We start from the raw sequence: 14,580 nt of genomic DNA on the forward strand, positions 1-14,580 counted from the left end.
TGCTCAAAACAAAATGGATAATGTAATAGCAACAAATATGAATCTTGATTTTAGTTTATCTCATGATTTCTTGGTTTCATGTTAGACCATGAAAAGACTGATTTTCATATTTTGCTGTCTTTGAAAGTCAAAACCAACAAAGAAAGGGAGAAGCTAGGTCTTTTCTTGTATCTGTTATGTATCACAGGGAAGTCAAAAACTGTTTTCTATTGTGTAACTTTGCAAAAGATACACTTTCTAGGTAATTCCTCCTGAGACGCTGTCTCCTCTCCCTCTCTAATGGCACACGTTTCACTCAGTGCTAGCTGGATATAATATTTAAATTATTAAATTTTGAATATAACGTCTAGTAGATCTCTTTACCTTCAAGATGATTCATCTGGGACACCTCCCCCTCTCCCTGATGTGCCTATCTACTCAAGCAAAAACCAAAGAGGTAAAAGAACATCCTGACCACCTCCTCCTCAGTACTTGCCCAATTCCAGAAGCCAGGGACCAGCTGCCAACAGAGGTACGAGGTCGCTAATGTTCCAGGATGGATGTCTAGTGCATCAGCTATTCTGCATTGCCTGTCTATGTTCTTGCTCCTGCCCTAGTTTCACTAAGAGCTGGCCAGTCACTGTGGGATAAAAGCTGGTACACGGACAGTTAAAACTAGTGTTGGTTCTCCTTCTGTGACAAACTCATATGAAAAACACATGAAATGCTGGCATGTACCTAATTTAACTCAGATTTGTTTATAGATCCTTCCACAAGTATAGGTGAAGCCTGGTAAGAATATTTAATTATATATTTTAGTGTATTTAACATTTAAATGTAAACAAATGTAAAATACTTTCAGCGTTAAACTATATATTACTGTTGCGAGTACAGCAGAGAGAAATCTTGAAATAACCACTGCTACATAGTAGGAAGAGATGCTTTAAAGATCTATGACTTGAAGATTAGCATTTAGTGTAAGCCCTTAAGAAGAACAACTGTTAATACTTACAGAAACCATACTGGAACTGTTGGTAAGTTGCAGAGATGCCATATGAAAAGATTTACAGGTCTGCAGTCCTGTTACAGGTTTACTGTTAAGGGTGCCATCATATATTAAAGGTCTTCAAACACCAAGGCTGCCCATTCCTAGTAAGATAGCTCTTCTAGCTATGTAGCACAACACAATAAATTTAAAAAAACTGCAGAAAAAATGTTTTTAAAATTTCACAGATTTAAATAAATATTTATGCAGGTTTATAAACAGTACTCTGGACAGGCAATTTAAAGTAGAAAATATGTTTATTTCAATTATATACAGCTCAGTACATTTTGATATACATCTTGAAATTTTGCAGTCTGTTTGTACTCCACACACTTTGAAACATCAACACAAATACGTTCTTCCAAAGCCTCCCCCCCAACTCCTCAACTTGCATTCCCCTGGGACATTCATTGCTTAAAACAACTTTAAATGAACTTTAAAGTATGCAAAACATGCTCTTCCTCCCAAGCACCAGCAAAGATGTAAGAAGAAATACACCACTGGAGTCAAAGTGCCTAATTTATGCCAGCAATTCAAAGCCATCCAGCTTTTCAAAAAGGCACGGGGGCTAGCACACAGAACAACAATCGTCTTTGGTCTGACATCCAACAAGAATGAAGACATGCAAAGTTATCTTCTTTCCAGAAAGGAAGAGGTAAGAATTTTTCAGAGAAAAACATTCCTTCAGAATCATAATGCAGTAAGGAAATGCAATTTTAAACAAAAAACTCCTTGGAAAAATAGGTATTTTATATATTCATAGCAGACAGTATTTGACAGCAAACCTAAACACACATTACAGTGTGTATTGACACTTTTCTTTGGAAAAAAAATAAAAAACCCCCATGTGAGACATGGTGTAAAAGGCCTATTGTGGTGCAAAGTGCCTCAATGAAGTAAACAAGTATATATTTATTCCTTTCAGCTAACTAAGACCTGTACGATGCACTTTCTTCAAACTGTATATTGTTCTTCCAAAGTGTTTAGACTAAGCAGATTCACAGTGATCTAACTATATTTTGGAATATGACCATATTAGAAATAAACAAAGTGGAATGAGAGTAAATTTTCCACAGCAACAATAAAAAAAAAAATGTTCTTAGGCTTTAATCATTCAGAAAGAAGTTCCAATATCAGATCAGTGTTGCTGATCTACTGAGTTCCTTCATGAAGTGTTCATGTACTTACTTCAGATGTCATATGTGTAAGAACACATAAGTACGTACATAAGTTCAAAAAGGTCCAATGCAAGGAAGTACATTCAAGGCATCTATCATCTAGGCTAGAAAAAAATAATTTCCTACAGAAATTCCTCAGTGGCAGTTATCCACGCTAAAAGTACTTTAATTGCAGGATCGTCTGAATAGTCAATTTGTGAAGCTTGCTCTTTTGGTGATAAACTTTGAACCGGAGACACAGCAAAACCAAACCCATGCATGGTCTTGTTGTAGCTAGGTACATCAGTGAATAACTTAATACTTGCATCACTACCACTTACACGATAGTGTTACCTACAAAGAAAAAAAACTTTAAGGGTATTCCTAAGGTCTGATGTATTGTGCAAAGTGCATGCTTCTGTACTGGGACAGATCAAACGGCATGTAACTTGTGTAGCCTTGTGATTTGAACTTATGATACTGTACAGTCATCCCTGGATCTACCCTTACCCCTTCTACCACCCTGCAAATCCTCCTTGCTTTCATCCTTGTTATTGCCAGCACTTTCCAAATCCTGTTCTGAAACATTTTCATCCGATATTTTTTCCACTTTATTAGAATCTAATGTGTCGATTTCATCTTCCATGACGTCAGTCTTCTCATCTGTTTTCCATGACACTTCCCCTTGCAAGCACCCTGTTTCTTCAGACTTCTCTCCTTTTTTATCCTGCAAGCTGTCGTCTTCAGTCAAGGCGTCTTCAGCTTCTATTTTGTCTGGTCTTTCTCCGGCTTTGTCTGTTTGGGCAGTTTTTCTGACAGCACCACCTTCTTTCTGTGTATCAGCTTTCTCACCATCACATTTTTCATCAGTTTCTAGTATCTGTTTTGACTCTCCATCAAAATCAAATGCATCACCATCATCTTCCAGTCTTTCCTCTGCTTGACCCTCCAGCTTAGCTTGTTCACTGACATTTTCATCCTGCCCAGCTTTCTGTGCCAGGGAATTATTTGCACCTTCCTCAGAAGCAAATCCACCACCATGGTGGTCTGCAAGCTCTAACTCTTGCTCATTTTCTTTCAGTGTTTCCTTATCAACTTTGTTTTCAGTACTAACATCTACAGTTGACTCCTCTTTAGATTCACCTTCCTCTTGTTCAACTACATTCTGCGCTTCACCTTCTAGAGGAATTTTTTTCTCTTCCACTGTATCACCTGTTGTTTCTTCACTACACTGAACTGTTTGTACTTCCACCTTTCGCTTTATATCTTCTACCTGTTCTGTCCTACTTCCCTTTCCTTCCCCAGGTTCATCCCCTGTTTCCAATTCTGACTCCTTAATTTTGTCATCTAAGAGACTTGGGTCTGAACTGGTTTCCTGAGTCGTCATCTCTTTCACAATGCCTGTGTCTGGCTCTGCCTGCTGCAGCACACTTTCTTTTACCTCAGTCACACAGCCTGCAGCCTCCACAGATGCCTTATCTTGCTCGCCTGTTTCTGCAGAATCTGAACTCATCTCCTCCTCTTCCACTAATACTTCCTTCTGTCCGTCCTTCTCAGCCACAGCATTTTCAAGTTCAGTTTTAGGTTGCATATTTTGTTCCTCTGATGATGCTAAAGGACTGTCCCCTGAAGAAACTGGCTGGATGTGTGCTTGATCTCTGCTCCCTTCACCTGTATCTGCTGGGACACGGCTTTTACAGGACTCTGTCCCCTCCAAACCCCCAGATTCTGTTTCCCTCGTCTGACCCTGAACTGCGTTCCCAGCCTCATCATCTTCTTCAGCTCTATCACCTCCTGTTTTATCAGTTCTTCCATCACTGACGTCTTTGCTTTCAGCAAGCTTTTCCTCCAAGTCATTTGTAACCTTGCTTTCAGCACTTTCTTCTGAGTGCTGGAGTCCCTCAGAGTGACTCTCCACATTTACCTCTTGACTAAGCAAGCCTGCTGCTGTAACCTCTGGGAGCCCTGCCTGGTTAGAAACCCACTCACAGCTCTTGCTTGTGATGTCAGCTTCCTGATCCATTTCATTATCACTCAGGCCATGGCTAGTTTTAAGATCCTCTCGTTCTTCCTGTCTGGGTGTAGCTTTTTCCAGTTCAGGCTCTGTTCCTAAGACACTAGGCATTTCCTGAGGAGTCTCAAAAATCTGATGACCTTGCAGAGAACCCAGCTCTGAGTCCTGATTTGTCCTTGCATTTAAGTCATGGTGCTCAGCCTCCATACTAACAGGCTGTGGGACCGCAGTGCCGGTGGACTCTATCTCCTTCCTCAAATCATCTGCGTCACTACCATCATTTGAAGAAGCGCTCCCTGATACACATTCTGTAAGGCTTTGAATTTGTTCTGTAAGCCTACTATCTGGGAACATCACTGTTGACAAGGCATCATGTTCTTCAACCATTTTTTCTGCCTTTGCATTTTCATCAGCATGAAATGTCTGTACTTCCTGCTCCTCAGACTCCTCTTTGTGTTCCTCATGCTCAGTATTCTGCAAGATTTCTCTTTTCCCCATATCCTCCAAAATCTCATTTTTCATGTCCACTTCATTGGCTTTGCCTAAAAGACCATTGAGAAAGTTGAAGGGACCACACCGTAGCACTTACCTCCCCACTTAAAACCCGAAAGAGAATGAATCAAAGAATAGGTTAATAAAAGATCAGCTTTTGCCAATTACGTGAGGCAAAGCAGCAATTGAATTAGTAAGGGTCCAGGGGCTTTGATCAGTGAAATTCACCACCACCCTCTGAAAGCAAGAAGTCTCTGGTGCTGGCTTGCGTCTTTGTAAAGTAAAACATTTATGCTCTTGGCTGTGTGAATTACAGCTTTTGTAGATGAGAACAACTGTTTCAAGCAGTGCAATTTAACAGTAATACTTGCAGGTGTAGCATTAACAGTAAAGATTATTTTTTCTCAGCAATATGCTCTACAACTTTAGCCCTAACACCACTCTATGCATGCAAGAGTGTGTCTGATGCCATTATAATGAAGTAATCAAAAATTTTTCAGTAATATTTTACTCTTAAGTGTCATAAACAGGCATCATCAGTGTATATGACAAACACTGAATGTAAAATCTGATTGGCAAGCAAATGGCTTGGCTGTTTAACATTACCGACACAGACCAAAGCTCAGGCACTTAGTGCCCCTTACAGCCACTTCATCTACCAAAAGGGATGCGGACTTCTGTGGTTTGGTGGGGGTTTCTGTAACAGTTTTTCTTCAACTTCTATTTAGAAGCAACAGGTATTAGAACAACAGTGTACATTGTTTCACCAGTTAGCTTTTTGGTCCATGTTGTACCTATTTAAAAAAAAAAAATCCAAAAAACAAGCAAACAAAAAAAAGGAGAGATACAACATGTCACATTTAAAAATGCACCCTTACCTTGGTTTTCGTGTTCCATATTGTTTCCACATAAAAACTGAGTGAGGAAAAAGCAGCCAACAGCTAAAAGCAAGATAGCTTGCACTTGCAACACTTGGCTGCCTGTTGCTATTTATTAGTATGTTCATTTAGAACAAAACCAACAGCAAAAACTATTATTTCCTTTCCTTCCACTAGTGTAATGGTCCTCTGAGAGGTCATTCATCATAACTGCATAAGAAGAAAGTTTTTGCCAACCAGATTTCTCCTTCCTAACACTATCCATCTCAGAGTTATCTTCGTTGAATTTAACAGCGTTAATTGTATTACAGCAGGTAAAAATGTTGAAGTGTTAATATGAACTGGTCAACAGTGCTTGACACCCAGAACAAATTCATACATGAGTGTGTTTTAACAGTGCCCAGCACTGTTTGTTGTTCAGCAGACACTTACAGTTCTCAGGTATATAAATCAGCCAACATACAAGTTTTTTATTAGAAACTAAAATGCTTTTTTTCCAATTAAGATACATGCTGAAAAATATTGAACAACAGCAGGATTATTCTGGGGCAATTTTCAAATTCAGGGTTTAAATAGTAATCTGAATGATTGCTACTTATCTGTAATGTAATATTTGTATTCTCGTCCTTTGTCACCTTGAATGGGAAATGAAGTCTGCCTTTGCAGGAAACTGCACAACATACTTGAAGTGACAATAAATATTAAGCAGAAAAATGCATAGGAAGTGATTCGACAAGTAGCATGCTGCGTGATGTGTTAATTGTCCCACTAACAAATGCCCAAAATCCAAGCAGAGATGAATGAATGGACAGACAGAAAGATGTGAAAGGATATACAGCACTTACCTAGCATCCCATCCCCTCCTGTCTTCAACGCCTGAGTTGTGCCTGGAACATTTTTGGAAGAATCCAAGTGTCCTTCATTATCAAGAACGTCTGATGTTTCCCCGTTGGTGGCTATGTCAGAGTCTGGGATTATTCCATGTTTCTGTGGAGAGGCAAAAGCAATGCTTTAAAGCCTGCTGCTCAGAAAGCGGAGGACAGTTCGGCTGTTCTTGTCCTTCACATTCTGAATAAACAATTGCTTCAATCGTTCCATTAAACGTGGCTGGAAGTCAGAAAAGAGCACAGAATATTACAGTTCTCAGTTTAGCCACTATGATAGAAAGCATGTGATCCCAGCTTTTTTTTTTTCTCTAAACAAATCTGCTGTGTAAAGAGAAGAGTTTCCTACAAAAGCAACTACTTAATCCTACAGTCCATACTAAGAGCTCAGCATCAATATTAGGAGGAAGGTCTTTATGTTCTCTCTCTCTTTTTTTTTTTTCACGGTCTTTATTTTCACTCTGAGGATGACAGAGCACTGGAACAGGCTGCCCAGAGAGGCTGTGGATTCTCCTTCTCTGGAGATTCAAGACCCGCCTGGACAAGGTCCTGTGCAGCCTGCTCTACATGACCCTGCTTCAGCAAGGGGTTGGACCAGATGACCCACAGAGGTCCCTTCCAACCCCTGCCATTCTGCAATTCTGTGATTCTATGCAGAAAATTCCCCAAAATGGCAACTTATAGGCAACATGAAAACAAAGTTCTTGCTACTAAGCTAGACTGAAATTCTCTGGGGAAAAAAAAAAGGGGGGGGGGGGGGGGGGAGGAGGAAAAAGTCAGCATTAGAATGTAAGTGTCTTTTATTCCTCTTGCATACCTTCAGTTGCTCCTTCAGCACAAACACTTCATCTCTAAGGTCATCCCGCTCACTCCTTATGGAATCAAAGAAATCTTTCTGCCTCTCTAATGCCTGAGTTCCCAACACAGACAGAAGGCGAGGAGATGTGAAGAAAGGAAGGGAGACAAGTAAAGACCATGAGAAGCATGCGTAAACAAGAATGAGCAGATTTAAGATATTTAGAGATTCATGGAAGTGGCAGGTATGAAAAGGTAAAGTTTCCAGATTAAAGGACCAAGTTTACATACACACAGATAAACTTCAAATCCAAGAAATACACAGCTTATTCAACAACCAGGAATTCCTACTAAAGGCATTAAAGAGCCCAACCCTTCATTAGGGATCCTTCAAATGAGGACCCACTTTTCATTCTTCTCTACTAGACAAATTAATTCATGTCCATATTACTTCAAAATGCACACTGAAGACAGTGCAATTCCTGTGTGTTAACAGAACGGCATGAAAGCAGGCCCAGCAGACTTTAATACTGTTTTTATTCCATGGGTTACGATAACAGGTGCAGTACATTTCAATTAATATAAAAGCTGCCAATAAGTCATCTTTAGACTGGGATGCACCATGTGCAAATGCATGTTTTGCTACTGACCCCCCCCCCCAATATTTCCATATAAATACACAAATAGAACAGTAACAAAAATCAGAAAATTCTGAGTTTCAAATTGCTACAAGTTATTGGACATCGCAAGCACAAGCAAGTTGCCAGATTTCTTTCTCCTCCTGTATTCAGAAAGTCTTTCAGTACTCATCATTACAAAAGAAAACCATGATTTTCTTTAATAGTCAGTTTCTATTTGGCTTTGACAGGGGGTGGTGGGAAAGAGGTGGTAGAAGCAAGAAAAAGTTAGAGACTTTCATCCCAATAGCCCATAAATAGCTATATTGCTTCTGTATCACACTCCAGTTTCTGCTTAGTCCACAGATTAAATCTGAATAAGCAAAAATTCAGTGCTGATGGAATTGTATTATAAATAGCACTTCCTTTCTGAATATGGCAAATACAAATGGTGCACCACAGCAAATAAATTGCCCTAGGTTTTAAAATCAGACCAGCTGATAAAGTTTTTCTTGGATTTTACGATACGGGCCAAAGGCAAAATCTGCTATTTGCTAATTCACTGGTAATATAGTAAGACAGCCACACCAAGCAAAGTCACTAGGGAGCATTTTATTCATGAGGTTTTGCAAAAGCAGGATCAGCTGGAGAACAACAGTGCCACTCTGAACACATCTCAGGAGTTGACAGTCCTACCCCTATTTTTTTGTCTTTCCACTCTATTGTCTCCTGAAGATCAGAAATTTCCCTGACATAGCTCTGCTGTTTCTGTTGCAGCTGCTGGATTTCCTGAGAGACAGGAGCAAAACAAGAAGACAGAAAGCAGGTAACAGGTTAACAAAGAAGGTTAAGATTGCAGTGATGCCAAAGAATGAAAAATGTCAGGTGCTAAGTACAAGAGTATCTACCTGCACAGTTTCACACTAACTGACACCTCAACTAAATCTACGCTCCTGAAGAAAACTTGCCGTCCCAGGGATGCCTTAAAGCAAGCTGGACCGTTCTGTCAGTTTCCCCTGCATCTCCACAAACAGCTGCATGAAGTACAGCTTGCTTCGTATTACGGACAGGGCAAAAAAGAGAAGTCCAACCTCAGACAATACTTATGACAGTACTATTTCTATTAGTCAGCTCTGAACCTGTATGGCCTGAAACACTAGCATTTCTTCAGGTGAGAAACTTGAGTAGGGAATAAAACTCTCCATGCCTCACCTTCTACACTGCTACTGCTAACTGGGAACATACCAGTCAAAGAAGCCATTTAAAAAAAAAAGTTACTTACTGCAAGCATTTCTTCTCTTTGCTTCAAAGCCTCTTTGATTTCCATGAACTGAAACTGCAATATGCTATGAGCATGCTTCTCCCTCTCAAATTCCTATGAATAATGAAATATTAATGAAATTTTTATTGATCAAAAATAGCATTCCGTAAAAAAAAGAAAATAAACCCAACCACAAAGAAAATGCTTACTGCAATGCAATTCTTGAATACCTCTCTAATCACAATCCCACAAAAGTACGATTTTTATCTTATTTGTCCTTTTTCCAAGAAACTATTATTCTATCAAATATAGAAGTGGCAGACATCACTTAGCCAGTTTCGTAAGTTGAGCGGCAGGCTGGTGGTGAATAGCTTTTACAACTCTTGTCCCACAGACTTCACAGATGAATAGAAGGGAATTTAACCCACTCTTTCCACACAGTCAAGTACTAAAAGTTAGCTAGACATTGTGGAATTAAAAAAAACAAAACAGAAAATCACACTGTATCTTCCAGGAACTATGTGTTTTTGAAGTACACTACAGTGAAATGTCCCAAGCTAAAGACCTAGTTCTGAAAAGCTAACACAAGCCACAGCTTTATTATTTAACACCAACTCATTAGCTGTCAGATGCTGAATTCAGGTAAAATTTAATTCCACTCTCAACCAAGTAGCTGCCTTAACTATATAAACTGCACCACTGTCCCACAGGCCTTCTGAAGAGAGCTTTGTATGTAAAAATACTCCAGAAGTCACTATGAACAAACTCTCTGAATTTACTCTAAAGATGGCATGTAAAAGGACATGTGATAATATCAACATAGCCTTACCATATAAAACATTTCTTCACTTCTTCAGAAATTGCTTTAAGACAGAAACTTAGGGAAGATCCCCATTTGTATGATCACAACCCCACAATATGCTGCTATTCCACTTGCTTTAATAGTAACTAAAACAGTAAATTGTTTAAAATCTTGAATAGTAATTTGGTTGCCTCCTCCCAAAGGTCTCTGCGTCCCCCTCCCAAACTTTTCCTGTTAAATAACATGCCATAGCTATATACATACTTTACTTTTTTCTTCATATTGTCGCCTGGATTCTGCCAGCTGTTCTTCTAACTCTAAGAGCGCATCCTTCAGGGTATCTACTTGGTACATGAAATTTGTTTTTTCATTGTCTAGTTGAGCATTTGACACCATAGCCTTTTTATATTTCTCTTCAACTTCGGCTAAAGAGTCCTGCAAAGAATAAGCAACCACAGTCAGATTCTGTTATAAAGGACACTTTACCAACCAAGACCTTCAACAAGAAAATGAAGTACTAAACCACAAGCATGCTGAGTACTCCTGTGGAAACCAGAGAGGCTTACCAACTGTCCCATGGTGAGGATGACCTGCCCTGTGCTCCCACCAGACAACCGTTTATGAGCAAGGAACCTTACCTCAGGGCAGATAAAATGTTTCCTGCTCTCTGCTGCTTCAGCTTCTGCCTCCTCAGAGTTTTCTTCCTTCTCCCTCCTCCCCCTGCCCCTGCACATTGGCAGCTCAAAGCAGCTGCTGAAAATGACAAGTTGGAATTTTTTTTCTTTTAAAGGTAAACTGGCCTTGTTTTAAGATCATTTTAGATGATCTTAGGCCTTAAATTAAGGCAGTCTGACAGCCACTTGACACATTTCAGGGATCCTTGCAGTGTGGGAACCACCAAGGAACTAGAATTTGCCACAAAAAAGCTGCAGCTTTTGTGACCTGATGTATCATTTTTTATTAGGCTTCCTATATCACATCCCTTTACAAATTTATTCTGTAAGACAATTCCCAGGGTCTCGAAAACCTCTCCTATCAACTGGACCTGAATCTAAGATACTGATGTATTTATAGCAACAAAGATCAGGATCGTTTTCCATATTGTGCAGTCAAACTTTGCAGTATTTGATTTTAATACAGAAACAAAAGATACATAAATAAAACAGTGAAAATATGAAACCAAGGAGGACACTCATGTCAACATTTTAGTTTACAGATCAAGCAATTTCTCTCGGAACTTAAGTAATTCTAATAATTACATCTAAAGCACAGGTGAGTTTCATATACTTCCTTTTTCATCCAGCCAATGGAACTGGGGATGCTAGTGGTGAGATGATTACAAACTTAAGTCTGAATCAGTTTAGTTCACATGTCTATTGACAGATAAGAAAATTTGTCTTTAAGAACACGAATTTGTACAGTTCCAAACACAAACTGTGTTTTGGTGCACTTTCCAGCCCAGTGATGAGAAATACCAAACATAGGCAAGCCACCAGGATTTGGCAACAGTGGTAGGACCAAACCTCAGAAATTGGCTGGAAAGGACGTATATGCGAGTAAGAAGTTAAGGTAGTCGCTGCACCACTCCTTCAGCATGCTACGTTTTGTTTTCTTAGTATCAAGCAGTGAGGCTTAGGCACAAATCACCACAAAACGCAGTCTAAGGGACACTGATTGAGAAATTACGTACTTTTTAAATGCAGTGTTATTATTTTGCTAATACCTGTTACACAGTGATCAGGGGAAAAAAAACAGATTTTACAGAAAAAGCGCCAAGTTACTCTTTTTCTTTTTCCACTGACAACTCACTGAAGATGGCAGCACCTGTCACAGCGTTGAGCCGATGACACAGCGAGCAATTAATGCTGATAAATGCTGCACTATATGCCTGGATGTCTACACGCATATTTGCAAGACTGCCTTTTCCAAAAAAGGCAGCTCATGTTGCTGCTCACTTACGAGGTGGTGCTACACGGGTGCACAAGTCAAGTACACAGGTGTACAAGGGTTGCACCAAAATCCACGCACGGCTTCATGAAAGCAGTTCGTGCTTCTTTCGCGCCAACGGGTGCGAGCGTTCATTCTTCACGTAACAAGCTTTGTTACATGAAGGTTTGTTACAAGAATTGTTTAAGGGTGGCTTCTGTGATCTAAATGTGAAACCAAAACGGTAGTCACCACCTCGCATGCACAACGTTCCAGAGGCATGCTGGACCTTATCAAAACAAAAACACACAAACTTTTAAACTCCAATTTTCCATAACACTGTAGGACATGAAGTTTTAATTCATCTTCCAATACTGTGAAGCTCCCTGGATTAGAAAACTGTAAAAAAACCCTAATAATTTTAGCTTTCTAGCAAAATTATTACCTTCTCAAAACAGCAAAGACAACATGCAATAGTAATCAGCAGCCTTTCAGTTAACATTTGGAAGCAATTCTCACCACAATCAATCGAGGTTGGAACTTTTCCAGTTAATGAAATGCTTTTCACACGGTTTACAACCCAACCCCCCCAAAGAAAGCATGCATGGTCAGTTCTAGGCCTCACACCGACTCTCTGAACATTTAGCTGGTGTTAATGATCACAATCCCAGTCTGCAGCAAACCAGTACCTTCATTTCTTTCAGTCCCTGCATGTATTTGCCTTCTACATCCTGAATCTGGTCCTTTAACTCATAGATATCCTGAGAGAAATGGTGAGAAACGTGAATCATGCCACTGAAACTAATGGGCAGAAGCGCAGCTGACAGGGAAAAGCAAGTATTCAAAACTCATTTAAATATTTCTACCACACAAGTTAAGGGGTCTAATCCTAACCTGAAGCCTATCACCCTCTGAAGAATTCTGGCATTACGGGTAAGGGCTGCTAAAGCAAGCCTGAAATACAGGCTATACTAGAGATGTAGGAAAGACTGTATGAAAACCATCCGTTGCACTGAATTATAAGTCCTGTTCCACAGTCTCCCTCCTCCTTTGTCCTTGGTCACCAGCAAATGGCTACCTCTCAGTTGTGTTACAGTGCTGAAACTTGGGCAGACCTGCTTGTATCTAAGGTCCTAATACAAATCACAGATGTTCTAAGTGGCTGTAATTTCAGGAGAGTCATAAATTGTATGCATGAAAGTTAACAGGATTCAGATTTTCCCGTTTTAAAATAGTCTTCAGAATGGAGCATTAAAAAACAGATTGCAAAAAACAGTTTAGTTATGGACTACCCGGACTAGCACTCCGTGGTACGAACACTGGATTGCACATCTCTTTGCTATTCAAATGCGTCTAACTTCATGGAATCACAAACCAGATTACAAAATACAGCGTCCTCCCCAAATCAGCATCCAGCAAGTGCAGTGCTTCTTGCATTATTTCAGTCCTCCCATCAGTGTGCTATATTGAGTCCATTTTCCATTTCAATTAGGTTAGGAAGAGTTGTGTCTATTCTGATCAGTCCCGTCTGCTATCACATGCCATAGGACTTTACCCAAATATTCCCGCAATACACACCAGCTTCCCAGCAGCATCGCTCTAATAAAGCCATTCACTTTCCATTTACAGTATGCACTCCATTTGGTCAGAACTGCCAAAAGGGGGAGGCAAGACAGTTTTCTTTTTTGGAAAGAAGTCTAAAGCATATTTAATAATACCCTTTAGATAATATTAGTCTATTTAATAATAGTAATATAGGGAATAGTCCTAGCTAGTATTAGCCTATCAGTCCCAATTCTTACTGCTAATTTCCACGGTCTAGCAATGGGAACGTCAGCACTACTTTCCAGTAATCTCACAGTTTATTACTTCATCAAATGCAAGACATAAAAACATTCTGATCAAAAAAGCCATAGTTAAGAGACAAATTCCTAACAAATTATGCTGGTTTTAAGTATTTCTTACCTTAATTTCTCTAATAGACGCCTCTGTGTCAGCTGAGATAGACGTATCCCCACTGCCTCTTCGTGAAGAAGTCCCACCCAGAGAAGCTAAGGTAGCTGCTGATAAACTTGAAACTGTACGTGCTCCCTACAATCACACACATTTAAAAATGGTTATAATTGTTTTTCTAGATACGTTGTGGGTTTGTAGGGGGTTTTTTTTGCAGGTGTGGGGGCTTTTTGGTTTGTATTGTTTTGTGGTTGGGTTTTTTTGTTTGTTTTTTCTAATACATACGTTACACCAACCCTGGCACTTCTAAATTATGCAAATTTGATTAAAATATAACTTTCTCAGAGGAAAAATCAAAGGGAAACTAATGAGAAAAGGCTCATCAGATGTATCTAAACACTACTGAAACAAGACTTTGCCTGGCTTAGCTTCTAACTACTAATTTTAAGTTAGACAAAATCTTTAGGGGCTAGTAACATCTTGCCAGATATTTTCAAAACTTGTAGTAACACATTTTGTGGATGCTTCTGACTACCCCTCAAGCTCCTCTCCTTTCATGGATATTTATCTATTCTTCAGCAGTAGCTGCCTCATTAACTGTTTTAGTGTAATGAGGGTTCTGCATTAAGCCAATTACTCACTACTGCAGTATCTACCAATTTTTACTGTTATTATTTATTTTTATGTAACACCATAATTAAAACCTAACAAACAAAACCAGCATTCACGTGGCTTAGCCTAAAGCAATTTCAGTGAACCGGTATTGAAGGTCAACTA

General features: G+C 39.5%; 1 protein-coding gene across 18 annotated transcripts in view; it reads right to left on the reverse strand.

Moving 5' to 3' along the window:
* LRRFIP1 (LRR binding FLII interacting protein 1) overlaps positions 1 to 14,580 on the reverse strand; it is a 116,124-nt gene that overhangs the window by 10,406 nt on the left and 91,138 nt on the right. For 8 of the 18 annotated variants that reach the window (XM_075431152.1, XM_075431151.1, XM_075431148.1 and 5 more), the window contains 8 exons: positions 13,816 to 13,941; positions 12,540 to 12,611; positions 10,189 to 10,359; positions 9,144 to 9,236; positions 8,558 to 8,650; positions 7,267 to 7,359; positions 6,411 to 6,552; positions 1,263 to 4,737 (listed from right to left, as the gene is read on the reverse strand). In XM_075431152.1, the coding sequence (XP_075287267.1) occupies positions 2,654 to 4,737; positions 6,411 to 6,552; positions 7,267 to 7,359; positions 8,558 to 8,650; positions 9,144 to 9,236; positions 10,189 to 10,359; positions 12,540 to 12,611; positions 13,816 to 13,941 (2,874 nt within the window). In that variant the 3' untranslated portion in view covers positions 1,263 to 2,653. Of the gene's footprint in view, positions 1 to 1,262; positions 4,738 to 6,410; positions 6,553 to 7,266; positions 7,360 to 8,557; positions 8,651 to 9,143; positions 9,237 to 10,188; positions 10,360 to 12,539; positions 12,612 to 13,815; positions 13,942 to 14,580 lie in introns of those variants that run through there. The other 10 variants (XM_075431153.1, XM_075431146.1, XM_075431159.1 and 7 more) reach the window with 5 other exon arrangements.

Source organism: Opisthocomus hoazin, chromosome 9 (genome assembly GCF_030867145.1).
Source record: "Opisthocomus hoazin isolate bOpiHoa1 chromosome 9, bOpiHoa1.hap1, whole genome shotgun sequence".
In the NCBI taxonomy this organism is placed as follows: domain Eukaryota; kingdom Metazoa; phylum Chordata; class Aves; order Opisthocomiformes; family Opisthocomidae; genus Opisthocomus; species Opisthocomus hoazin.